This window comes from Tamandua tetradactyla, chromosome 4 (assembly GCF_023851605.1).
Source record: "Tamandua tetradactyla isolate mTamTet1 chromosome 4, mTamTet1.pri, whole genome shotgun sequence".
Taxonomy (NCBI): domain Eukaryota; kingdom Metazoa; phylum Chordata; class Mammalia; order Pilosa; family Myrmecophagidae; genus Tamandua; species Tamandua tetradactyla.
In genome coordinates, this window is record NC_135330.1 from 63,360,577 (window position 1) to 63,388,458 (window position 27,882).

Here is a 27,882-nt window from a genome sequence, read left to right on the forward strand (position 1 = left end):
TCAAATTGCAAAGATACACACAGTTCTAAAAACTAATTTTAGTCAAAATTTTTATTTTCCTCAAACCAAATGCTAGCCAGTAGCAAAATGAATGGAATAAGTTTCATGTTTAGTCTTCCCTACCCACAAAGATAAACAAAACTGCTAAAAGGTAGAAGTGAAAAAACAGATCTGATTGTTATTAGTAAAAGATTCCTAGCCAAAGTGAATAAATGGGCCTCGTGTAATCAAGAATTAATGGCATCCATTTCACATACATGTAATATTAGCTACTTTCCCTCATACTGGACAGAGAAGTTCATAAAATATGCTATTATATCACATAAGCATTGTAATGTACATATAAAGGCCATTGGTAATACTGCCCCAATAAACAAAAAAATATGAAATGTCTTAGAAGGGACTATGTGCCCCCTACATAACAACAGAGAATAAGCAACAATGATTAAACAGAAAAGACACATAAAAGTTGAGTGTAATCCATCAATTGCAAAACATTAAAAAAATTTATAAACTTATAGAAAGCATAATATTAAAAGCTTTTCAGTTATTTTAAAACATCCTAACCAAAAGAGCATTTTACCTTACAGAGCCTAAAAGAATGGCTCATTAGGTAACCCATTTATCTCTTCTCCAAACAGTCTTAATTTTCTGAAAAAATAAATGAGAACTAAGCCTTACTTCCCTGACCCTCAATATCCTTAAGCTGAAATTAAACAAACAAAATAATCATTAAGTACTTCCAGTTATTCAAAACAAAACAAAAACAAAGCAGTGCTAATAATTATGTCCAAGAAAGTGCCAAGTGATTTAACACCAGCAAATGGCATTCCCACCCCTGAACTACAGACAGATTTTATTGACTCCATTGGCCAGCACTCTGGCCCAGCCATGGGGCACCCCCAGTCCAGAAGATCCCAGGCCTGCCGCATAGCATGTCATAACCCTTGGAAGGGACATGAACAAGACTGGGCCCATATGAGATGGGAAACAAGGCAAAATTGAGAATGTAGGGCCCAAGATATTCTAGTCTTGAGATTTTCAGTAATGCTTCTTAGGTACAGTTTAAAAGGATAAATGAGGCCACAGTGCCAGAATTCCTCCACTATTATATCAATTTACTGCCAAATTTCTGAATCTCAGAAATACTGCTTCTTGTATAAACCTCCTTTCTGAGGGACGTACAACCCAAACTAATAAGGATTTACACAAAAGCAAAAGTAAATTTAGAATTTTTAAGAAAGGACATCCTATTTTAGAATGTCTCATGGAGCACTTTATTTCTAAAACCTCGGCAAGCAATTAGTCTTTAAGGTCTATGATTCTAGGTATTAAAAATATTGAAATGTGCAAGGCATTACTCTTAAAAAGTGGCAACTGCAAAGTACAGCAATTCTTTTTTTTTAAGTTTTAGTATAAAATAGTCTAAGAGCCATCCTAGTCTAGAGGATGAATAATATAGGTTTTCTCTGAAAAATAGATTTATTCACACACACAGAGACTGCACACATTTACACTCAGCCAAAACATCAGTGTATATACACAAATATATAAATACTCAGGCAATACATCAGAATGACTTGGAGAGAAAGTTTCTAGTCTCAATTAAATATTTCAAAGGAAAACTTAAATCTCTGAAAAGTTCCTGATGTGTATTATACACAAAAGACTAGAGTCCAAGTCACTTAATATGTGTGATTACATCCAAAAGAGTAAAGTTCAGGGTACTTACTATGTTTCATTCTATCTCTGATATATTTTATTGTTAAAGGTTTCAGTTAAACTGATGTTGACACCAGCTTGAATTTCCCAGTTTCTGTAGAAAGCATAAAGCCCATATTTATCCTCTCAAATAAGACAGCCTGGATTTCCATTTTTCAATGGTTAAGTGTGAAACTGCTATTCTCTGGCAGGTTGTCGATTCATCACAAATTTTTTTCAGAAAAGCAGCTTGAAGAAACAGACAGCTTCAAACGAACATTTATTCTACGTCAACTCACTGTTCAGATTTGCTCAGTTTACGGGTCAAAACATGACTTTTGGACTAACAGGTTTCACCAGGTACAAGAAAAGAAGTCAAACCACCTTCTTTTCTTGCTTAATACACCACCACCCACAAAAATTCTAGATTCTAAGATTATAAACCTCAACTTCAGTAAACAGAGTTCTGATGACAGTAAGAGGAATAACAGGGCACCTGATTTCAGTCAATGACAGCAGCATTAACAACAATACAGAACACTTACTTTTGACCCAAAACAAAACAGACTATTAAAAAATAATTTTATGCTACCCATTCTCCAGTCAGAGTATCTACTGAAAGACAATTATGGTTGACCTCCACCACTTCACTCAAACTACTATGGGTGGACAATTAGCTTCCTCAAGCCCCTATCAGAAATAATACATTCTGTCACACCCTCAGATAACAGACTATATCATGGGTAGTCTTTCCACTTTCCTGTTGGTTTGGAAGTTTATCCAGAGTTCCAGGTTTCTACACAAAGAGATCTGCACTCATCTCCATTCTTTATTACACATCTAAGAATGGTACTGAAGCACAATTTAAATTTCTGGCATGGTGTAAGTAAAATATACATGGTTAATGAAGTGATAAAAAAGACCGAGCAAGAAAAGTATCCCTTCAGATGCTAAAATGTCGTACATACACACACAAACCACATATTCTAATGCAGCAAGAAAATGGAAGTTATATATTTTAACATAAAGAAACTTGTAATAATTCTGAATTTATTGCTAAAAATACAGCATAAAGGCTAAAATAATTTATCAACAGACTAATAAAATAAAAATATAGAGCTATACCTAATATGAAGAGGAAAGAGACAACAGGCTGTCAAAAATAATATGCATAAAGTTCTAGGAAACTTTTAGTACTGGGTTATTTGGCAGCTTGTAAAAAAGAACTAATTTGAAATTGATGACAAGCTCTCCTGAAAAATCCCAAATCCCTTCTAAAGATTTTACATGAAAATAAAATAAAATGTGTAATTCTTTATAGCATAACAAAATCATACACAACAGTTTTTCCCAAAATTAGACTGAGAAGCAATAATGTGACTCAGTGGTCTTAAAAGGAGAGTGTGTGTTTCCAGAAGAGAATCTGAAGAAACTGGCAGGAAGAAAATAACAGAACCTCTACTCAATATTTACTTTTTATGCTACTCTTAATTTCTATGTTTGTATGTTTTATAATGTACAAAGTAAATTAGCACACAGTCCTATATAATCTGACACATACATATGCATTTTTAATAAAAATTTATATTTAAAAACTTTACTCATACAGATGTGTGTTCAAAAGGTTTGGAGACTGTTTTTCTGAAATAATGAGTGCATCACTAGAAACACACAAAGCTAATTTCGGAACTTTAGAATCACAACACAAATTTTGAGATCAGAATGAAACAATATTGTTAGACTAGACATCATACAATGCCAGGTGTGAATGGAACTGAAGTCATACTCTTTTCAATAGCCTTGAGTTACAATCCCAGAATTCCAAGCCTCTGATTTATTTTCCCCTCCGTTCCTAACTGACAAGTAATGTAGAGAACTAGAAACTGTGCTAGAGAAAGTGATTCAACAGTCAGTCCTGCCTTTTTCGATCTCGAAAACCGTACATAAATCTTCAAGGAAATTTTCCAGTTAAAAAATCTATTATCCTTTTAAAGGCTCTTGGGCTTACTTTATCCATCAAAATGTGAGGGAAAAATTTTTTTTAACCTATTAAAAATGTTAAATGTGGGAAAAAAATTGAACCTATACTTTAAGAAGTTTAAGGTTCACCTTTAAAGGCCTCCAGATTTCTTCAATTATGTATCAAGAAAAAAAATTCAGTGGAAGTGTCCATCTTTGAAAACACAAAATGTCACAAGGAATGTAACACTACAAAAGTACTATCACAATGATATTGTGAATTGCTGAGTGTATGTGTTGGGAATGTTTGTGTTTCTTGTAATTTTTTTTAATTAATTAAAAATTAAAAAGGAAAAAAGTACTATCACAAAATATTATATAGAAAAAAAGATTACTGAAGTCAGACTTAATGATTTGAATTTTGTATTTTTAAAAATAAGCATATGAAAAAGTGTTATTTTAGAAACTATGTGAAAATCCACTTTAGAGTGGAGTAAATGCACTGGTTTGCTGGTACTGGCTGAGCCAACTGTATGCATCTCTTTCAATGCCACAGTGGTAGCTTGAAATTTGTCAGGGTGGGAGTAATTTGGCAAACACAACAAATTCAGAGCTTTTTTCCTCCCAAAGAGCCTGTCTGTCAAACATTTTCCAGCACACCAGTGAGTGAATAGAGACCAGGGCAGAAGAAAAGCTAAGATAATCACCTACAGCAGATGTTCCAAAATCCCGTTCAACCTACACCCCTGCTTTAACTTAGACTACTGTTGCCCAACAGCATCATGCTGGCAAAGTGGCAGTGATGAATACCAGCTACAGCTACCAAATATATGTCTCCCCAGGGAATACTAATCTTATATGGTATGCAACCTTTTGATGCTTAGAAGAACTCTGTAGATGTTCAAAAGATTTTCCAAGAAGGAGGTAGTCTAAAGATAGAACAGTCTGCTGCATACTCGAGACAAGATTGTAAACTTTCATTTAAAATAAGGAAAAAAAAATATATATATATATATGATACACACACAGAAGTTCCCCATATTACCTGATCTCAAAGAGAAGGCAGATCATCATCAACCTCTCAAGGCCTCACACCTCTCAGACATTGCAAGGGCAGGTTCACAGAAAGTCGCCTCAGTAAACTAGGAAGCTGCGCTGTAAGTTTTAATGGTGCCCTTGGTTTCCAGGCACCCTTGCGCTGAGACAGTGAATTATCAAAGACATTATCTTTGAAAACAGACCAATGGCTTTTTTCCTTTAATTCAAAAAGACAATACTTTTGTGCTTTCAAAATTTAAAACTTCTAGTTAACTCAAGCCACTGTTATTTACTCATCATTTAATGTACAAAATGTTAATTAACCTAACAAAGCTATTGCAAAGTGCTGCTGAGAGGTTTAATTTCAAACAAGCATGCAAACTAGGTAATTCAAAATGCGGACAAAGTTCAGTATGTCTGTTCCCCATCACTACTGAACACTACCTTTCAACACTACTATTGCACATCTCAGGGACAGAACTTTCAGCTGATAGCCACAAATGAACCAGTAACAAGTCTCCAACATTGCACATATTAAAGGTAGCTCCCTGAATATTTTCCCTCTACTACCTCTGAACTAGCACAGATTCAAGAGCTTCTCTATACTGTAACTAAACAAATTTAACTGACTATGACTATGACACATCTGGAAGTTGCTGGTTTGTTTGTCCTACTGTAGTTTTGGGTCCTCAAGTTCCTACTCCCTCATTCCATTTGGTTCATGTGACACAATGGTTTCTAAGTTTAAAGAGAACAGTTTGATGGGAAGGTTAGCAGTGGCAGTGGTGGCACATAATCTTCTCCTGGACTTTAAGGCCCAATGTATCAACAAAATGTTCCAGCATGGTGATGATTTCAATTCCGTCTGGGAGATCAACAATCTGCCCACACCTGACATTGATTACTACATAGTAATATTCTATAAATGTGGTAATTTCGAGATAAAGATATAAATTGTTCACTGTTACTATAAACAATTCGATCCCTATGTATGAGCATTTCCAAACAAACTGCTGTTCCCCAATTAAAACAAAAATTTTTTTTCAAAGAAATAAGCACACCTTTACTTCACTACTGATACGGGGGACTGAACTTTGCATTTTATCTTCCTAATTGCATCTTTAAAACCACTGCAACCTCTAACAACCTTAAATTTAAAAGGAAAGAAGTTAAGTATACAGTAGAAAATGAGATAAAAAAAAAAACCGAAGAGTTCTTTACTGAGGTGTCTTCTAACTCGGAAAAACACTTCATATTGTTTCAAATTAGTCAACTGAATCCTTTACTCAAAGACGCCTTAAGTTTTCAAAAACCTAGGTACATTCTCATAAAAGCCATCATTTACTGTGCTGTAGTCCTTGACTGTGAACAGAGAACAGACATTTCTACGCTAGATCATATTCTCACCAATGTTCTACACACAGCCTTAAACCCCAGGTTTAAAAATCTTCCTATACTGAAGAAGACTAGCTCTAAGCTCTCTTGACAGGTTCAGACAAGATCACACATATGGCTAAGAGACCCACCCACCCTGAAAAAATGTAAACAAGATGCCCTTCTGTGGAGTTGCTTACGTTTGTCACAGTTCACAGCAAAATTATAATCTTCCCAATAGTACTGCTCCAATCTTACTCTGTATGAATAGGAATGATTCTTTTTCCTCCACTGCTTATAAACAGCTCACTTTTGGTTGTTCAACAGAGCACACTTAGTCCTAAAGATATGGCCAGTTTCATTTAGTTAATATTTCTTTAATTAATATACTCAGCATAATTTTTTTTTTCTGGCCTAAGAGTCCCAATAGCCAGGAGTAACTTTGTTCTTACTTGCTCTTACAAAGCACAGAGGCTAAAATCTCACCAAAAATTTAACACAAAGCTCAAAATATTAAAAAAGGGAGGGAGGGAGGGAGGAAAGGGAGGGAAGGAGGAAGGGAGGAAAGCAAGGAGGGAGGAAAGAAGGTGGAGTGTGGACTCCAATTAAGGCATTTTTATACACAGTCCAAGTTGAAACCTATTCAAAGGGAATCCTATTCAATGGGGAATAACAAACATCACAACAGTCTATTATCAGCTTTGTGGAATTAATCAACTGCTCACTTCAAATGTATTCACAATGATTGTCTGTTTCTTTGTTCCATGGTTCTCTCATTCCTCAAGTGCACAGGTTATGTTTTCTGTAGGTCTGGGGAAAATGGGCCAGGGGTGGAAGGTCCATCCAGGCTTGACAGAGTGAATGGCCCATGACTGTTCAGTACGGAAGGAAACTAAGAAAGAAAATAAACCACATCATTATCTTGTTACTTATCTCAACCCTTACTTTCTTTCCCTACTACATTCCTTGAGGTAGAATACAAAAGACTTCTGCAATGGCTCACAGGACTTGTTCCTTTCAAGGGTAATTGTTTATCATAGTAGAAAACAATGATATAACAAAAACTTTAAAGAAAAAAATCTGTTTTTCTACATGATAAACATTAATCTATATTAAATCTATACCTTCCCTCATTCCCTAAGATTTACAGATTTACTTCCCACTTCATTCCCAATCAAAGTCTTAGAAAGTTCATTCAATGGCAATATGCATTAGAGTATAATTTTAGAGCAAATCATGGTCATCAACATAGGTCCTTCTCCAGAAAGGTTCAGAAGGAAATGCCAATCTGTTAACTCCACTATCAAGTATAGTTATATTGGTGCTCATCCTAGAAAAGTATGCCCCATCATGCATTTTGAATTCAATTCCACAGGGAAATTTCAAGCTAAAACTATACGAGCACTATGACTTTGCTTAAGGACTCAGATCACATTACAACCCAATTATCTGTTGGTAAGGAGTAAAGAAACACATAAAAAATGAAATAGGAAAAATTTTCAACTCTTTTTATTCAAAAATTTAGGACTTTTTGCAAACAAATGCAGAAGCAGAAAGATTTTCATTTTCTTCTTTTTCCTTAACATTTCCAAAGAAAAAATGAAAAATTAAATTATTAAATGTAAGGATAGTTGCCCCTGAATACGTGAACGAATTAAACAAACAAAATAAATTAAACCAAAAAAAGGCAATCTATATATACAAGTTATAAACTGTACGTTTTCAACAAAATAATGGTTAAAAACTGCAAGACCTTTTCTGACATCTTGATGAAGAGCTAATCCATTTTTTAAAATATTGATAAATATCAATTTTGAGGATGAAATGGGAGTATTTGATATGCTATTATAAAAATTTTCTGTATTTATTTAAATCTTCAATTAAAAGAAGGAACCTATGTGCAGCGATTGCTCTGAAAAATATATATAATATATATTAAAAATATACGTATATATAAAATAATATTTTCTAAAAATGGAGGATTTCTAGTGTTTAAAATGACAGAAAACAATTGGTGGGCTCAATATCTACTACAGTATTAAACAATTCTTGGTCTAACTCAAATAATATTAAACAATGAAAAGGAAACTGCTGCAAATTTTATCTGAGCAACTTGGCTGGCTACAAAATTAGCACATGCAAAAATAATTATAAAGAATTTTTATTAAATATAGTTTCATGGTGATTAAACTGCCCCAAATAGAAAAGACAGACTTTTACGCAATTTACCTGGAAAAGTGTATTAGCACCTTGGAGTCTGGCGGGACTTAGGGGAGCAACAGGGCTGAGAGTACTCCAAAAGTGGATACTGGAGAGCAAGGGGCTAGGAGTCAGTATGATGGGCGTCTGCAATACACAAAACAAAAATATTTGTCAAATGACTTATAAGAATTATGTTCTATCCCCATGCAAGTACACAATAGCCCCGAACCCAAATAATATCCTGTTCTCCACTCCAAATATTTCTAACTCTGAAAACTTATCAGGAAAAACTCAGAAACTGTTTTTTACAACCTAAGAAAGATAAAGATACTCTTTAACCTGGCTTTTATAGGGTCTTTTCCAAATAAGAGAACTCAGTTAAATTCAGATACAGAGGAATAATGGGCCAGTGAGTCACAGACATGTTTCTTACTTAATAATGAGATGGTCTGGGAGTAATCTATCAAAATATTATAGACAGAGATGAGAAAGTTACTGAATATCTACTATAACTGTATAAACTTGTTACTCAACATCACACCATTTCTCTTAAGGTTCTCGGGACCCACCATTTTCTAACCTGAGATTATCATTGTGTGTATTTTTCTAATAACATATCATCCAGTTTTCTAAGACCAAGAAATAGCAATATTCATTTGCTTTAGATGGAAGTGAAAGGAACAAAATATTTGCTTATTTAGAGGGCAATAAACTTGTTTAACATAATACTCTAAAAACCTTTTATTTTAGCAGTCTTAGTTGAGGTGAGGTATTGGATTACTTTTTGCAGGGTGGTCTTACAAAATCTTTTTTTTTTTAACATGGGCAGGCACTGGGAAATGAACCCGGGTCTCCAGCATGGCAGGTGAGAATTCTGCCACTGAGCCACTGTCGCACTGCCCTTAATAACCTTTTAAAGACAAGTCTGCGCACCTGAATGAGAACATGAGGGTATAAATTCTACATTTGTTTCCAAAGGTGATTAAATGCAAACCAAAGTGGCACTAAAAAGAAACAGCTACCTGTGAAAAAAGTGCCGGTGTAAGAGAAGCTGTAGGGAGAGATGGGCTTAATATACCGAGGGGGCTTGGATCACTGCCTGTGATCACAAGGGTGGGTGCCAGTTCTAACCCTTTTGGTTTCTTGGATCTTGATGAATTATTTGTTTTGTCCTTTTCTGGCAAAGCTGAATCCTGGTCTTTAGGCTCCAGTGACAAGTTCTCCGGAAGTTCCATAGGCTGAGAAGACACTGAATCAATGTCTGTGTCAATGTCTGGGTTAGAACTAAGCGGTGGTGAAGGTGTTCCAGGAGGCTCCTGCAAAGAAGGGGATATGGACGAAACAGGAGGTGAGGTGGCAAAGGTGGTAGACACATTGGATGCAGCGGTCCGGGCTTCCAGGGAGGGCAGTTTCGGGGAAACCAAAGTCTCCAATGCCTGGAGAGTTTCTTCAGAAGATGGAGAAATACTTGAGCTAGTTGAAATGATGGTGGCAACAGGTTCAAATGGTGGCTTTTTGGAAGGTGTTGTTACAAATTTGATGACAGATGGCGCTGGCTCCTGAGGAGATTTTTTCTCTGCCAATTTCTCAGCTGGATTTTCAATCTTTATAGATTTGAAAAGCTTCATATTGGAGGAGTTCAAAGAGTTCAGAGTAAACGAAGAATATAAGCCAGAGTGTATGTAGTCATTGCGACTTGAGGTCTTGGCACCAGGCTGAGGTGGTTTCTCTTTCCCTCCAGTCTCAACATCTTTGCAACTGCTGCTGACTTCATTGAAGCTTAAAGTTTCATAATCTCCCTCAATCCTGCCCACTGTCATTGGATCCATGTTCAAAATCTCTGGGTACGAGACAAACTTGTACACAAACTTCTGACCATTCACCTTTTTGATGATATTCTGTTGGTAATTAAAATAGGCATTCTTATACTTTCTTATAAACTCATACACCATAGCACATAAAAAAGCCAACCTAATGAGGTTCTCTATATGAGAATTAGGCTAGTTTACTTAGAAGCTTCAAAATAATCCAAATTTATCTAGCCATACCAAACACAGTCCCTACCATTATTGAGCATACATTAAGGCAAGCAAATTTGAACTTAACTAAATTAATGTTACATAAAAGCTGAGAGATTTTAATTGCTTAACACCTGCAACCAAATATCTGTATGAAATCAGAAATCACTGAAGCATAATCTCAAATAATTGCAAAGCTACAAGCCAACTATCCTGAATAAGGAAAAAGGAATTTAGAACATTACATCTGCTAAAGGTCCTATTTCTTTCAGAAATTTCAGTTGTTTCTTATCAAACATTTCTATATAGGAAAGCTGTCACTTAAAAGTTAAAGAAATTAAGATCTCAGCTTCTCATTCTAATTCTATTCTTTTGAGATTAGAATAAGTGCCCAAATATAATTAGAAACTAAACAAAAGACCAATTTTAGCTAAGAATCAACTCCATCTATTAGCAACTATTCTTTAAAGTTTGGATTTGTGTTCTGTAATTTAAACTAAAATTAACACAAGTTTTTATGTATGACAATTTTAAAGTAAATTATGGTATACACATGAATAATTATTTATCCTCAAGAATTTCAAGTTTCCTTTATCTTATTCAGGAGGGCCACCGTGGCTCAGTGGCAGAGTTCTCAACTGCCATGCCAGAGACCCGGGTTCAATTCCCAGTGCCTGCCATGCGGGGGGGAGGGGAGGGATGGAATCTCCTTTATCTTATTCCAACCCTGTATTTACCTTTTTTAAAGACAATCGTAAGAAAATGGGTGTAATGGCAATGGGTACTGAATAAGAGTTTGTAGAAATACAGCTGGATATTTATACCTTTTGTTCTTATTCCAAGCTGCTGAAGCTTTGAAAGAAATTGCATTTAAATAAACCAGGACATAATTACCTATAATCGCAACAGAAGAGAAGGAACAATTCTTGTTTTGAGATCCTCTATCTAGTATTAAGATCATGATGTGCATTACCTTTACATAATAGTATCTGAGGGCTCGGCTGAGTTTGTCATAATTCATGTTAGGCTTGTTCTTGCGAATCCCCCAGAGACGAGCCACTTCTTCTGCCTGCAAAAGCTTGAACTCTCCATCACCAGAGGTCCAGCAGATCATGTGCTTATTCTGAGGCTCCTGTAGGAGCTGAAGAAGGAACTGCCACAGGGTGATAGCACTGTCCATAGCAGTGAGCTGAAAGGAATAGATAAGATATAGGATAGGATTAATAGTCTACACTTACAGAACACTAAATGGCAGGAACGGCCATTTAAGTGCTCTCAATGTAAGATATACATACTACTGCATTCCCATTTTACATATGAAAAAAACTGACTCATAAAAGGAGTAAATAACTTGTCTAAGGTCATAGAAGTCAATAAATGGTGGAGTTGAGATTCAAAACCAGCTGTAAGAATCCAGAGCCCAAGCTCTTAAAACTACCATGCCACACCGCTTAAGAAAAGTCCTTCTTAGGCAACAAACAACTTTCTAGGAGGATAAAGGTGGTACCATAAATTATAGAGGCAGACTGGTGTTGCCTATCACTGTTGTTATATTTTATCTTACATTATCAAACTCACTGAGGAGACCATTGTTTTAGCATCTATCTAAATCAACCCAGTTTGTTTATTTGCCAGGATGTATGTGTGTTTATGTGGTTTAGAGTGGCCGAGGAACTGAGGTGTAATAAATAATCTATTTTTGCTTCACTGGCATTTCCTTTCCATAAGTTTCCATTATCATAAATGTAATTTCTACACATACTGGCAGCACTGACAATTCAGCAAAATGTTCCTTAATTTAATTCACAAGTTCGGTCACCATTCTGTCCAGAGATTCTATTCTATCCAAATGGATCCTCCCTTTAGCTGATTAGCAACTTTCATTTGATTATCAAGACATGAACTGAAGAAAAATCTTTCAATAACTCAAGGTTTAGGATCTCCTTCTTAGGCCAGGATTTCTCAACTTCAGCACTATTGACATTTTGAGCCAAATAATTCTTTGTTTAGGGGGCTGTCCTATGTATTGGTATTTGTTAAATAGCATCCCTGGCCTCTACCCACTAGATGCCAACAGCACATCCAGCCTAGCTATGACAACCAAAAATGTCTAAAGACATTGACAGAAGCCCTCCCCCCACCTTCACCCCCCCGGGGGGGGGGGAGACAAGGACAAAAAAAATCACTCCTGTTGAGAACTGATTTAGGTAGTGGAGCAGCAAGGAGATGCTCTCAGAGTTTTTTCCCTTGTAAAACTTCAAAATACCTTCTCTATTATGAAGAATTCTTTAGGGCAGAAATTCTGGCCAAATACATAGAAACTCTTCCCAAGAAGTCTATACCTGAACACTTTCCCAAAACAAAGCTTTTCTTTATCTAGAAATGAAATCTCAATGGGTCAAAATAGGGCTTGAAAATCAATCAATTTCATTAAAATTTAACACTATAAAACTGATGGAAAAAAACAGATGAACTGGACTACATCAAAATTGAAAACTTCTATGATGCAAATGATACCATCAAATGAAAAGAATCCACAGAATGGGAGAAAATGTCTTCAAATCATGTACCTCATACAGACTTACAGCCAGAATATATAAAGCACTCTTAGAACTCAAAAAAACAAAACTAAATAACCAATGGAAAAAATGGGCAAAGGATTTACAAAAACATTTCTGCAAAGAAGACATACAAATGGCCAATAACACATGAAAAGATGTTCAGTGTCATGTCATTACAGAAATGGAAATCAAAATCACATGAGATGCCACTTCACATCCACCAGGATGGTTATAATCAAAGAGACAAACAATACGGAGTGTGGATGAGGATGTTGAGAATACTGCTGGAGGGAATGATAAATGTTGCAGTTGCTTTGGATAACAGTTTGGCAATTCCTCAAAATGTTAAACATAAATTACCATACGACCCAACAATTCCACTGCTAAAGAGAACTGAAAATACGTCCACAAAAAACCTTGAACATATAACTCCATACAAGTATTATTCATAAAAGTGAAAAGTAGGAACAACCTAAATGTCCATCCACCTGACAGCTGCATAAACAAAATGTGTTACATCCATACAATGGAATATTATTCAGCCATAAAAAGAAATGAAGAAATGACGAATGCTACAATAGGGGTGAACCTCAAAAACAGTATGCTAAGTGAAAGAAGCCAGTCATAAAAGACCACATACTGTATGATTCCATTTTAATGAAATGTCCAAAAGAGGTATGTCTATAGATTAGACAAAGAAAGTGTGTTGCCTCAGGTTAGGAGTGGGGTGGGGAAAGGAACTAGGAGTGACTGAAAATGGATACAATGTTTCTTATAAGAATGATGAAAATGTTCCATACTTAGTTTGTGGTAAGGGTTGCATAACTCTGTCAATATACCAATAACCACTGAACCGTGTGCTTTAAATAGGTGAATTTTATGGTACATGAATTCTATCTCAAAAAACATACAAAAAGCCCCACAAAAACCCTAACACTACAAACAGTCCAAGTTAGGCTAAGAAGCCTACTTCTAATAACGTATAATCCGAGAGGATGGGCTCCCTAAGATCACATACATCTGCTTCCAAAAACAATGGAGATAATCAACAGGACTGGAAAATACCTGGGTTTCTGTAACTTTTCTGAAATACTTAGAATGTTATCCAATAATCCTCATAGTATAACTTTGAAGTTGACTCTATACAGACTATTGTCCAAAAAAAGAGATGGGAAAATTCTAAAGAATAGAAAGAGACGCATTCTATAAACACAGAATTAATGGAGACTCTGAAGCATGAATCAAGTGTCTTTAATCTCAGTCACGTACTCTATTCATTAGGGAAACCACCTCCCTAGATGGCTAAAAGATGATCTACAAATATAAATGCTACCTTAATGCTAAATAATTATGCCCACTAGAAATCACAGTTTTCCACAGCCTTACTTAAACTGGGTTAAAACAGTGGTTTTATATTCTATCCATTAGTTACTGGCTGGGGGGGGGGCATTCTTTGTCATTTTGCTGAGTCTACTAGATAGGCCTTTCTTCTGATACCTATTCTTGGCCAGTTACTTTTTTACTACATAAGTTTTCCATTTAAACAAATATTTGCTAGTGTAAGCCTGTTAAAATTACTCCCTGGTAAATATTAGCTTAACCAGAGAGCTCAAGCTCCACATTTCCAAACATCACCCTTCACAGTAAGAATGCTTATAGGGCTAGAGGTGTGAATATATATGTGTGTGAGAAAGATGAGAAGTGAAGAAAGGAAAAGATAGGCAGAGAACAGGAATCTCTGAACTACTACAAATTTGGTGTGTAGAATTCCATTTGTTTGATAAAATTCTGAGATTCCAAAAGGCAAATCCTGGAATCTTACTTAATACATATCATGTAGATAGGTAATGCTTAAGCCCTACAAATTTATAATGGCTAAACTATACATGCAAAAAGCAGGAATAACTTAACACTCTCCACAATAAGCAAAGAAGAGGTTCACAAAAATATGCGTATCCCCAAAGTGGTACAGGTTTCTCCCATTCTTCCCCTTGCTTATTAGTGGAGTAGCAGGCATTGAGTCAAATGCTGCTGAGTTGCTGGATACTTCCGGACAGAACCTAACTGTTGTGAAAAATGCTGATGCTTCTTTAGTAAACTACAATGTTTCTGAGATAAAACATTGTTAAAAGAAAGAAAACATGCATTGCAGTTTTAAACTTAAATATTAGAAATTAATACTCTTGTGAGAAATATTAACAAAGACATAAAAGTGGATATCAAAGTGGGTACTTTGAAGCAATGTCTTTTTCACTCAATTTTATCGGTTATTCTTTGAAAAGTTGGTGAACCTTTTCATTTTAGTTCCTACAAGTGTGGCTTTAAGTATTAACTTCAATAATTTCCTCAGCCATAAAAGAGAACAAAAAGGGCGGGCCGCGGTGGCTCAGCGGGCAAAGTGCTTGCCTGCTACGCCGGAGGACCTCGGTTCGATTCCCGGCCCCAGCCCATGTAACGAAAACGGAGAAACAAAATACAATAAAACAAGAAAATGTTTAAAAGATGTTTCCCTTTCTTCCTTCCTTCTATCCTTCCTTCCTTCTCTCTGTCTTTCCTTTAAAAAAAAAAAAAAAAAAAAAAAAGAGAACAAAAAGGAAAATTTTCCAGAAGGTAGTTACTAAAAATTACAGAGGTGAAATGAAGAGTTTAAAAATATAAATACTTTCATTGTTGCTACCTATCAAAAAAAAAGGGGGGGGTTTCTTTTCCTTTTCACAAAAATCCCAAGTCTTCTGGAATTACAATTTTAGAAGAGTTTTTTAGTACGATGAAGAAAATATTTATTCCAAATGAAGCTTGATTTTTGAGGGGTTAAATGCTGAAAACATGGTAATGATTATAACCTTAACACTTGAAAGATAGTAGTCGTTTAATTCCTATGCTAATGTGAAAGCTGGAGCATGCTCAAATAATTTATTAGGGAAAGGAAGTCTCTATTAAATGAACTTTTTCCACCCTAAACATGTTTATAAAACACAAACCTGTTGCTGTGGTGATCCATAGCCCAACTATTTTTCAGAAACAGTAAAACCTAAAATAATAAACTAGGTCTCCAAATCCTTCAGCATACTTCTTAAATAAAACAAGATTATGAACTGTATCAAGCCAAATACTGAATTAAAATAATCATTGTCAAATAATGATGCATAGGATCAAAGGATCCTATGAAAATATTAAAAAGTATGCTGTTACATTACAATAATACTTAAAGACATTTCCCTAAGAATGTGATGAGACTCCACTATGCAGGTTTAATGTTTAAATAAAATCTAAGAGCGAGCTGGGGGGGGGGACTGAATCATAATATAATAATACATTTTAATATCGAAGCACCAAGCTTCCACACAGCATGGGGGTCTGATTCAACAACCAAAGAGGCAAATGCGCGAACCATTCTGGTGAGGAATTAAAACAAACAAACAAACAAACCCTAAAGTCTTTATTTACATGCTCTAAACCTCAAATAGCAATAGTCTGGAAAAAAGCCAACTGTATCTTTTGACTAATTTAGTCAACAACACCCCTCATTTCCTACTAATGCCAGTTAAGATTCCGCCCCCAAAAGATGTTTCCAATCGCTCTTCCAGGGAATGAAGAAGCCACCAGCCTCGCTGCAGCTGTACATTAAAGCGGAAAGTAAAGGGGGTAGGGGAGGATGCTGGAGAGTAGCAGAAAAAGAAATGAAACTTGACACCGGATGAATAGAGCACTTGGGGTGAGGAAGAAACACGGATGACCGCGTGCCCCAGGGGAGATCACAGTCCGGGAGAAAAGCCGCAACCTCACTGGGGCCTCTGTAAGTATCGAATTACTATACTTTCATTTTCCAACTTCCTGTCACTACATATAAAGTCAGAACTGCTCCTCTCCTCCCCACCCGTGGAAAAAACACTGCCACTTTTTGTCCACGGAGCAAATAAGGGGCAGTGAGAGCCGACCGAGGTACCCACGCGTCCACCTGCGCGCCGGGGGGGGCCGAGCGGACACGGCCGGCCGGGGGCGGGTCCCGCAGGGTGCGCGTGCACGCAGCCCCCGCCGCCGCGCCCGCCCCCGCCCGCCGCGCGCTCACTTCCTGTTGTGCTGGAAGCCCCCCGGGCCGCACCCCCGCTCTCGGCCACTGGGGGCTGTAGCCGCGAGACACCCCACTTCCCGTGCGGGGCGAGGGGCCCGGGATCGACCGGGCGCGCGGGGCTAGCCGCTCACCGAGCTGCGGAGCTCCCTCTAGGTCTCTGTCTGGAACACGGAGAACTCGAGGACGTTCAGCAGCCTGCTCACACGGAGAACTCGAGGACGGCGCCACAGCCGCTGCACGCCCCGCAAGCGAGCAGAAGGCGGCGCCGGCTGAGCCGAGCCCACCGGGTGTCCGCAGCCCGCCGCATCTCCCGCCGCCGCCGCAGTTACCGCGGTCCTGGCGCCCCGCCCTCCCGCTTCCCGCCTCCGCACGCGGCGGCGGCCGGGCGGCTGCGGCGCTGGTCGTCCGGCCGCTACCCGTCGGGCGCGCGCTCGGGGCGTTCCTCGAGGAATCGGGGCCTGTCTCGCTCCGGGAGCGCCGCCACTCTCAAGCCCCTCTGTGGGTCCCTCCCAGACGCCGTAGCCGCCGCGCGTCACTTCCGGGGGCGGGAGGGGAGGAGCTGCGAGCCCGTGAGGTCCTGCGAGCCACCGCCGCCCCGAAACCCAGGTTTGGGGGACCGCGGAGCCTCAGGTGTGCATGCAGCGAGAGCTTCACTTGGAGTTCCCCGTTTGTCACTTCCTGCCGGACACGCTCTTCTTACTTCTATTTCCCTGACCGCAACCCGCAGGACCAAAGCTGGCACCTATATGGCGACCTCATACTCCCCGGGGTATTCTCGATCCTGGGGCCCTTTGCCCTTTGCCCTTCGCCCTTCGCCCTTCGCCCTTCGCCCTTCCTAGGGTACCACTTCTGTTTCTGTTAAGTATGAGGACTTCTTCTGTGCCCCCGGACCTGCCTTCCCGTCCTGCCTTCCCCCGTTAGGTGGACGAAAACGTTAGTGTCGCTACAGCTTTCTCATCGAAGTGCCATTTCCCAGTGCACTACAGTCGAAAAATGTTAGCACTGTGGCTTTCTAACCCAGGGGTTGACAAATTGAAATGCTTGTATCCTTGGAAAAACCCACTCTTCTATGTGAGTCAGAGACCTGCAGTCGGGGCTCTACCCCTCACTTAGCGACCTTAGGCAAATTTCTTTTTTTTATTTATTTATAAAATTTAACATACAAACATTTCATATATGGTGTACAGTCATTGGTTCACACTGTCATCACATAGTTGTGTATTCATCACCATGATAATTTTTTAACATTTGCATTACTCCAGAAAAAAAAAAAAATTCATACATGCCATATCCTTTACCCCTCCCTCTCATTGACTACTAGTATTTCTATCTACCCAATTTATTTTAACCTTTGTCCCACCTATTGTTTGTTTATTTTTTATCGATATTTTTTACCCATCTGTCCACACCCTGGACAAAAGAAACCACACATAAGGTTTTCACAATCACACAGTCACATTGTAAAATTAAGCAAATTTTTTAACCTCTCCCAGGTACACTTTCATTATCTATAAAACGGAGAGAACCCAGTCTCCTGTAGTTGCAGTGATTTAAGGACATAAGGTACATAAACCACTTAGCACAGTTTCTAGTCCATAGGTTCTCACTAAATACAGTTCTTAAGGAACCAGATCACACTTAGTATGAGAGGCTACTTGAATAATTAAGAAGCAAAAGGGATTTAGAGTCAATAAGATGTGACTGCTGAGCAAAGCTCAGAGAAATAGGTTGTGTATTTAACACACCAAAGACAGACTTGTGTCGAGTATTCCATTTACTAGCTGAGTGACCTACACTGAATTGCTTAACTTCTCTGAACTTCAGTTCCTTCTGATAAAATGGAGATGATAATGTGCAGTGTTACTGAGAAGGTTCAATGAGACAAAGCACATTATCTGCTAAGTATTGTACCTGGCACATAGTAGACACCTGGTAAATGGCTGTCATTTATTTATGTCTCTCCCTCATTCCTACAACTGAATTCATGGGAAAAATCAATTGCAGTCACTGAGCAAAACGGGATCCTATCATCCCTTTGTAGGCTCTTAAAAGAGAATTATCGCTTCCTTTGATTTCCAGCTTCCTCCATGCAACAGAGAGCAGTTATAAACATAGAGATATAGCATTTACTGTAAAAGCTAACCTCCCAAAAGGGATTAGCTTTTCAAAAATAATTTTATCGAAGGGTATAAACGTTTTCATTAAATATGTTTTTAAAAGGGAACATGATATCTGCAAAGCACTAGCAACTTTGGCCCTGAATATAAATTTCCTTTGCAACAACTTCAATTTTAGAAACTAAGGAGAAAAGATAAGAATTGCTAAGGTAGGCTGTTCAATATTCAGTTATTGAAAACAGTTGTATAAAGGAAAGTTTAATTTTAAACCTCATATCAGGAACACGTAAGGACTGTAGAGTTCTTCTACAGACTACCCTGCTCTGCCCAAACTGGCAGTAAACATCTGACGCAGTCTCAGGGTCACTAGTTGTATCATACCCCTTTAGACTGAGCTTACTCTGTTGTCAATTACAACGTATTTTTGGAAAAGAGCCTGCTTTGGGAGTTCTTAAATTAGTCATAGCACGTCTGTCTGCTTTCAAATAGCATGTTTTGTTTTGTTGTGTTTTTTTAAACAGGGTACATGTTCACAGCAGAGAAACTAGAAAAGTGAATTTCAGATTGGTGTACTGGAGGGGGGGGAGTTCATTAATGTGCCTGGTTTTCCCACTCAGGATTCTATACAGAATCTCTCCATGATTCCTCACACAACAGATGGTTCTGTTTTTACAAACTCTGTGGTGGATATGTTGGTCAACTATGAAGATGTTGCTTTTTCACTATCTTTTCAGTCATTTTGCTAGGTAGATGGCCTCTCGAGGATAGCCCAAATAAAATTTTCAGATTTTATTTAAATAGTTAAATATATGTTTCTGCCAGACCTGCCCCAAATTGTGTTTCTTAACTACTACAGTTATCCCAACCTATTCTCATTTAATTACATTTCCTATTCCAATAACACCTAGCCTCCACCATTTCTTCTCAAGGCAACTTCCTGTGTCCTCTCTTCTATTTCACTCCCTCCTCATTGCCCCCAGTTAGCATCCTTTTTTTCCCTAAAGAAGTATTTCACGGACTCTGGCTGACTGAGCAAGAATGGAAGCATTCTTGCCTTAAGGATGGCTGTTCTATCCTTCAGGCAATGTCCTGCTATACATGAAACAAAAAAGAGTTATCCTTTAAGTCAATGAGAGCGCCAACAACCCCAACTGGGGATGGGTATGTAACAAGTTGCAGCATGACTAAGATGAAAGAATCAGAATAAGAGAGTCTTGGGTTGTAGCCTTTGGAACTCTCTAAATTCACAGCTTGATCCTCCTGAGAAAATCCCTATGACATGCTTTCTGGGCTTCACTTTCAACATCTTTAATAAACAGACTCATACCTTACTTTTCTTGTCTGAGATGGATAGAATAAAAGAAGTAGGGAAAAATGGTTGATCAAACTACGCTTTGAGCTCTTGTTAAATGATCTTATAGTTACAGTATTTGTGCAGGTTGAAATCTTAGAGTAAAAGTCATCTATGAAAATAGTAACTTTTAAACGCTAGCTAGGGGTATGTTGAATCTAGTAGCACTTGTAACCCCACTCCAATCAAGGCCCTAATATTTACCAAATACAACCAGGGAAATGATTATTTGAAGTATCTTTATGCTGAGACTATTATTCTGGACAAAAGTTTCATCCCCAATAAGACTTATAATCAAAGGCTATTCAAAGTCTGGAGAAAAACCAATGAAAGAGTGGTCTTTAGACTATAAGGTAAACGCTCCTGGCAACATCTTTCAGCTCTAGCTGTAATCTTCACACAACACCTGACTTTCCAAGAGAGGACAGGACAAGACATGAGTTATTGCAGTTACGTGCCTGGGGCATAACAACTATTTAATGCATTTAATGACCCACCAAAAACACAGCTCAGAAATAACCTCACATAATTTTCATCTTTAGTCTCTACACCCAGTTCTTTCCTTCTCCACTAGTATTTTTAACCCAAAATAATTTTATTTGATAGTTGTACTTTTCTGGGCTTATAAAAATTGACAGGGAGTATATATTCAAGATAGAGGAGGAAACTGATTACTTTTGTAATGGAAAGATGTTCCTTAATTGACAAAAGCTCAGGAAATCTATCTCTTAGGTAATTGCTTAAGATTCTGGATGGTTTTACCAATAACTTATGGGCTACATATTGCTTTGAATTTTAAGCCAGAAGTTTGTGTGTGTGTTTCCTTCATATACTTTGTGATCACAGGCTGGAAAATTTGTCTTCAAATAAATTAATTCTGAAAGCACCAACATATGATACTGTGCTGGTGACTATAGAAGAAAGTCAAAGAGACCTTATCCTTTTTTTTTTATTCTAGAAATTTTCAGTCTTGGACTGATTTCACTGACTCCGTCAGAAAATATCATCACCATCCACAACTTAATAGTTTTCAGAATTCTTTTACAAGGTCTCTTTTGATCCTGTTGACAAAGACAAAGATTTCAGCTATGGATGCAGAGATGATATGGGAGGCCAAATCAAGCAGACGAATGGATAAACACGGCTCTAAACAAGGCTTAGGGTTGTGGGAAGGGAAGGGAAGTGAACAACTGGGAGAGTGAAAAGTACCACCTTCCACACATTAAGGAACATTTCCTGAAAGAGGTGGAGTTTGAAAGCCTTGGTGCTAATTCAAGAATGTGTATTACCACCTTTTTTCCCCTTACTTTAAATATCCAGTGGCAAAACAAATTTAGTTTTTGCTATGCTAGAGGACTTAGCTTATGAGTTGTACACCACTTCAGAAATGTGACACAGCCACTGGCCTCCCTCCTTTAGACCCCCAAGGGAAGGAAAATTGAATTCTGTCTGGGCTCTGGGGAAAGTTGCTGGGTCGGTGGGCTTCTTTCCTCCCTTTCTCTCAGGGCTTCTCTCCAAGAATTCATTTACCATCCAAATACTAATAATCCATAACCTTTATCTCTGACTTCTCCCTTGAACACTGGATCCATGTTTCCAGTAACCTGCAGGATTTCTCACCCACATGTCCCAAGTTACCTCCATTAAGAACATACAACTTGAACCCATTACCTGTACCTTCCATACCAAACCTGGTTCTCCTTCCCAATTTCAGTTGAAAACATTACCCAGATACCTCAGTCATCTTTGACAACTTCTTTTTCACCCCCTCCACAGAGGACTGGTCATAACAGCCTGTGCATCTACCTTCAGAACCTCCTCAAGCTCCTCCCTAAGGCTCTCACCATTTCTTGTTAGGACTATTGCAGTAGCCTTCTAACTTCTCTCCCAGTATGCAGGTATGCCAGTCCATCCCCCACATCACCACTTCCCAAAACAAACATTTGATTATGTCACCCATCTGTTTAAAAGTATCCAAGGACTGATTTCTCTGCTGCTTTCAGGATAAAGTCCAAACTGAAATTTGACAGATCTATGAAGGACAGGTTTAAGGGTCCCATGTTCCCTATTTTGGTGTGTGTGAAGATTTGTCAATAAAAATTGTTTTTAAATAAAAGAGTTTCTATATATGAAGAGGGCACTCTTTTAGTCTCTGATTGAAATGCCAAATACCCACCAGCCCACTGAAAACAAATCTAAGCTCTAGGGATCTAAAAAGTTAATTGAAAAGGCTGAGAGACTTCAAATAGAGTCAAAGGCTATCCTGGAGATCACTCTTATGCAAGTTTCAGTTAGACAAAACCATTCCTGCCAATCCTAAAGAACACCTAGGGCATTATAAAATTCTATAAAGGTTCCATGCACTAAGGCAACTTTCCAGAAGCCTACAACCTCCAGATGGGTCCCTGGACCAGAAAAGTCCTGAAATACAGAGGGGCCAGCCTCTCCAGAACATCAACTAGTTCCATTCCCCTATCCCATATTATTGACAGCCCCTTCCAACATGAAAAAGTGAGAATGACCATAGCCCAAATACCCCTAAAAAGCGGGATAGAAAGATCAAAGGTGATGGTGGAGTTACACAGAGAAGGTAGGGTTTAACAAACAAGTATGATTGCTGAATCATTATATTGGTATAATATCACTGTTCCATGTTCCCTATTTTGGTTAGTGATCCTTTGCAGTCTAGCCCTGTTCCAGCCTAATCTCTACCCTCACCAGCTATGTTCTAGGCCCTGAAGCACATTAAGAAACTCCAAGACTCCAACGTTTTGTTTATGTAGCTCCCTCAGCCTGGAATGTCCCCTCCAGGCCATGGAATTCCTGAAAGCAAATTTTGTGTCAACCATCTTTGTACATCCAGTGTTTACTAGCTTAGGGACTAGCATATAACAAGGACCTAGCAAACGTTGAGGGAATACATCTCTCTGAAGCACTCCCATTTCAAGGAAGGCCCAGCTTGTAAATGTTTTTTTCTTCTCTGCTCTCCCTGGCCACTGCCCACTTCCACGCAAATAAGATATGATTGTTCCTGCCAGTCTTCACTCATTTTGCAAATATTTTGTGAGTTCCTGCTTTGAAGTAGGGACTTGTGCTTAGAGATAATATAAGAAAATTTCAGTCTCGTGTAATGGACAGATAAGCAAACAATTATAACACTGAGATAAGTGCTATCATAGGTGTCCTTTTGTCACACATCCTTCTTGTAAAGAAATTAACATAAAAAGCTGAAACATGACCATCAGGCTAATTGATAACGTGACATCTGAGCAGAAGTTGGTTGGATGAGTCCATTGTTCCATGATAACTAGAGGGACCAGCTGCACAACAGAGCTATATGTGCCACAGGCAAGAAAGCCCCTTCTCCTGAGCAATGCCGGGCTGGCCGCTCCCAACACCTTCCTCGTCCGGGCCCCTCTGTTTCCTACTCACCTTCTCCCTTCTGCAGACACATTCTCTTTAGCTGTCTTAACACTGTCTCCTACATTCCAGCCAAACTCTGACACCTCTTCCTAGTTCTAACCTGAAAGAATTTGAACTCTATGAGCTCATCCATTATGTACTAATTTTAGAGTTTAACTCTCAGTGTTTTAGGGGTGAAATCCTCATAGTTCTTCAGATGGGCCTGTTGATCTCTGTACAGGGTTCTCTGGGGAAATAGAACCTACAGGAGATATATATGATATATATATATATATCATAATGTAAATATATTATAATATTGTAACAAATATGCTATGTTAATGCAAATAATATGATATATCTGTATATAATATAGATATTATGAGATTGTATAAGAACTGTCTCACACAACTGTGGTCATGGGCAAATACAAAATCTATAGAGCAGGCTGCAAGCTGGGAACTCCAATGAAGGTGTTTGATGAAGCCCAGGCAAAGCTGGCTGGCTGAAGTAGAGATGGAAATTCTCTCTTCGGACTGCTGAAATCTTCAGTCTCCTTTGAAAGCATTCAGCTGATTGGATAAGAATTCTCTCAATGTTGAAGGTAATCTCTTCGTTGACTGTAGATGGTATCAGCCATAGATGCATTTAAATCCATGAAATATCCTCACAATAACAGTCAGGCCAGGGCTCACTTGACCAGAGGACTGGACCTAACCTGGCCAAATTGACACTTGAACGTAACCATCACAATCCCCTACCTCCTTGACACTGCTCCTGCAGTTCCTTCAACTTAGAAATGAAAAAAAAAAAACCACCACCACATACCTGACCCTTAAGTCCCTGCCACCTTCCCTGCTGTCTACTCCCATTCCTGCTGTTGAAATCCTTCTGATCCCCTCACTCTCGGAAACTGTTGTTGATTTTGGAGGCCAATCGATTCATTAAACTGAAAAAATACACATATCTTCTGACTCAGTGATAAAACACCGGTAACCCAGGGTGGGGATACAGAATGGGTGTTAATGATTAATTGGTAAAGAGTTTCTGTTTGGGGTGATGGAAAAGTTTTCGTAATAGTGGTGATGGTAACACAACATCATGAACATAATTAACAGCACTTATATATTTGAATGTAGTTAAAAGGAAAATTTTAGGTTGTATATAATTGTTTCTTAGTAGGACTCTACAACATAGTGAGCCATATTGTAAACAATGGACTACAGTTAATAGTACAATTATAAAAGAGCTCTTCCATGAATTTTAACAAATGTACTATGTTAATGCAAGGTGTTAATAATAGGGTGTTATAGTGTTATATGGGAACTCTGTATTATATGCATTTTCTGTAAACCAAAAAATTCTCTAATTAAAAAAAATCTACAAGACTGTATAACACAAAAAGTGAACCTTAATATAAACTATGTTAATAGCATAATTATAATACTATTTCATCAGTTGTAACCAAAGACAACACACTAATGCAATGTGTTAACAGAGAAAACTGTGGATATGAGGGAGGATATATGGGAATTCTGTATTTTGTGTATGATTTTTCTGTAAACCTACAACTTCTCTAATAAAAAAAATTTAACAACAACAAAAAAAAACACCTCTCCCAAAAAGTTAAAAAAAAAAAAAGTGAAACCATTCATTACCCACACAATATTACTAAATCTGAATCAAAAGGCAAGAAAACACTACAACAAACCATGTGATGTTCAAAGGCAAAACATAACCTGTATCTTCAGCTCAGCCACCTGATAGCAGAAGAATTAGAGTGAGGTTGCCCACTTATTCAAAGTAGTATGGTTTTCATTTGTCCATTTGTTTTGTTTGTGCAATCATTCCTTTAATCAAGCAAGCAAATTTATTGGAACATACTATGTGCCAATATAAAGATAAATTTGAGGCAACAAAATAATGGATAAGATATAGCTTTTGCCCTGGAAGAGCTTGGTGGAAAGCAAATGGCAAATTCCTGCTCTGGTCTCAGAGCTCATTTTAGCATCACTTCTCCAGAAGCCCTCTCTGGCCCCACCCATGACCCCAGCACAGACTGAGCTGGGTCCCTTGCTGTACTCCCCTGGCCCTCTGTGCTCCCCATCTCAGCAACGTCACATGTTCTGTTATTGCTTCTGCACATCTCTGAACCCTTCGCTGATCTGGGACCTCTAGTGAGGGGTACAGTATGCATCTTTATTTTCACCCCATATCGCTATCATAGGCCTGGCACATACATGGTGGTCACTCAATAAGTGCTCATGGAAAGAATTAGTAGATGAACAAGTATAATAAACTTCTGCCCAATGTAACTACTTAGTACCATAGTAGTACTAAGATGTGAGGACTTAGTAAGTCTAAGTCATGTGAAGGCTAAGGAGGGAATGATTAACTTGGGGGAGTCAGAGAAGGGATGTTCAAACAAAGGGTTGAAGAATAAGCAAAGTTTCAGTAGACAGAGTAGAAGTGGAAAGGCTTTCTATGAAAAGAATGCAGCAAGTGCAAAGGCACTGAGGCTCAGAAGAGCAAAATTTGGCTGAAAAGCAGGAAGAAGTTCATTGTAGCTGAAGCAGAGTTGGAGGGGCTGACAGGAATCTATGGGGAAAAGGATGGTGGGCAAAGGGGACAAACAGGGGAAGAGAACCACACTGTGAAGGAGCTGGCCTGCCATATGCAGAAGTGTGACATCCTGAGAAACTCCTACCCTCACCTGAGCATGGTGCAATCAGCTCAGTCCTTTGGGAAGATAATTCAGGCTGAACTAACAGGAGCAGACCCAGGAGAGAAAGGAAGACGGATAAAGTGAATGCAGTCAACCAGGAGAAAGCTGAGAAGGCCCTGAATCACGATGGTGTGTTGAAGATGGCAATGAGACAATCAATGTGAGAGATATTTAGGGTGCAGACTCAATAAGGCTTGGTTTTCTTCATGACTAATGCATGAAGACTGAGAAAATGTATGTACAATCAATTTAAGTGCTTACGTATTGCCAGTATTCATTAAATAAAAATATTCTGAACTTGTATTACAGAAGGAAACAACTTTTGTCCCTATTTTTAAAACATCCCCCCAGAAGTAGTTTTTCCCCCCACTTTGCACTCCTATGCACTTTTGGCACTTGCCAAACTACCTTGTACTGTTAGAAATAACTTTTCATTTGAACACGCCTTATTTTTCCCAAGTAATCTGGGAACTGACCATGCTTTATATATCTTCATCTCCCTTCTGATGGTTTTATGTGCCCTACTGTTTTATACCTACCGGGTATTCAATAAACAGTAATAGTTGATTGATTGATAGGTTGGTACATATCAGAAAGCAGTGAGGGGGCTCAAAAGTCTTCTACTTAAAAAAAATAACTTTTTAAGTTTTCGAATAATATTTGATTTACAGAAAAGCTGTGAACATAATGCAGACACTTCCTGTATACCCTATACCTCCATTTTTTAAAATTGGTAATCATAAGACAAAACATAGCCCTGAACTAGGAGTGAAGCCACTTGACTGGGCCCCTGGGGAAATGGCATCGTCTGATGGCAGGCCTGTCTGTTAGCAGGGAAAGGATAATGGGTGCGTCCCCCACCTACATCCTATTCACAGGTCACTGTAATAGACTCACCGAGAAGAGGCTGGCCTGCGTGGTGTCCTCAGGGCTGGGCGGCTGCTGTTCTCATCACTGCTCATGCCTTGCTCTGTCTGAGCCCATTTCCTCTCCAGAGTCTAAGCCCCTAAGCAGGCAGGGGGAATGTTCACCAACTAGGCCGCCTCCTCAGCCCCATCTGAGCTGCCAGCGGTTGTGTCTTTCCTTTCCGTAGCCACAGGGTCTAACATAGGGTCCAGCATATAGGAAGGTAGACAAATATGGTTTGATGAAAAGGAGGGAAGGAAAGAGCCTTAACTGGGGACTGGAAATTGCAAAATAGTTAATGGGGGTGGGGAGTGGCACAGAATCACGGAGTCATAGAATTCTAGAGTGGAATCCGTAGAAATGATCTAATAACCTCTCGTTGTACACATAGGAGGAAGAAGGGAAACTTCCAAAGGTCAGATAGTAGTATGGGGCAGTCTGGTAGGGGCTTTTCCT

At 38.6% G+C, this 27,882-nt stretch overlaps 1 protein-coding gene across 3 annotated transcripts; it reads right to left on the reverse strand.

Annotated features, from left to right (window-relative positions):
- Positions 1-1,393: 1,393 nt before the first annotated feature.
- ELK4 (ETS transcription factor ELK4) lies at positions 1,394-27,750 on the reverse strand. 3 transcript variants are annotated; one of them, XM_077157568.1, is made up of 5 exons: positions 27,418-27,750; positions 11,266-11,481; positions 9,297-10,172; positions 8,302-8,418; positions 1,394-6,964 (listed from the first exon to the last, which is right to left on the reverse strand). In XM_077157568.1, the coding sequence occupies exons 2-5, from the start codon at positions 11,470-11,472 to the stop codon at positions 6,866-6,868; spliced, it is 1,299 nt and encodes a 432-aa protein (XP_077013683.1). In that variant the 5' UTR covers positions 11,473-11,481; positions 27,418-27,750; the 3' UTR covers positions 1,394-6,865. The 3 variants fall into 3 exon arrangements, with proteins under 3 accessions (XP_077013683.1, XP_077013684.1, XP_077013682.1); XM_077157569.1 differs by lacking the exon at positions 27,418-27,750 and adding an exon at positions 17,057-17,205; XM_077157567.1 differs by lacking the exon at positions 27,418-27,750 and adding an exon at positions 11,800-12,236.
- Positions 27,751-27,882: the final 132 nt, after the last annotated feature.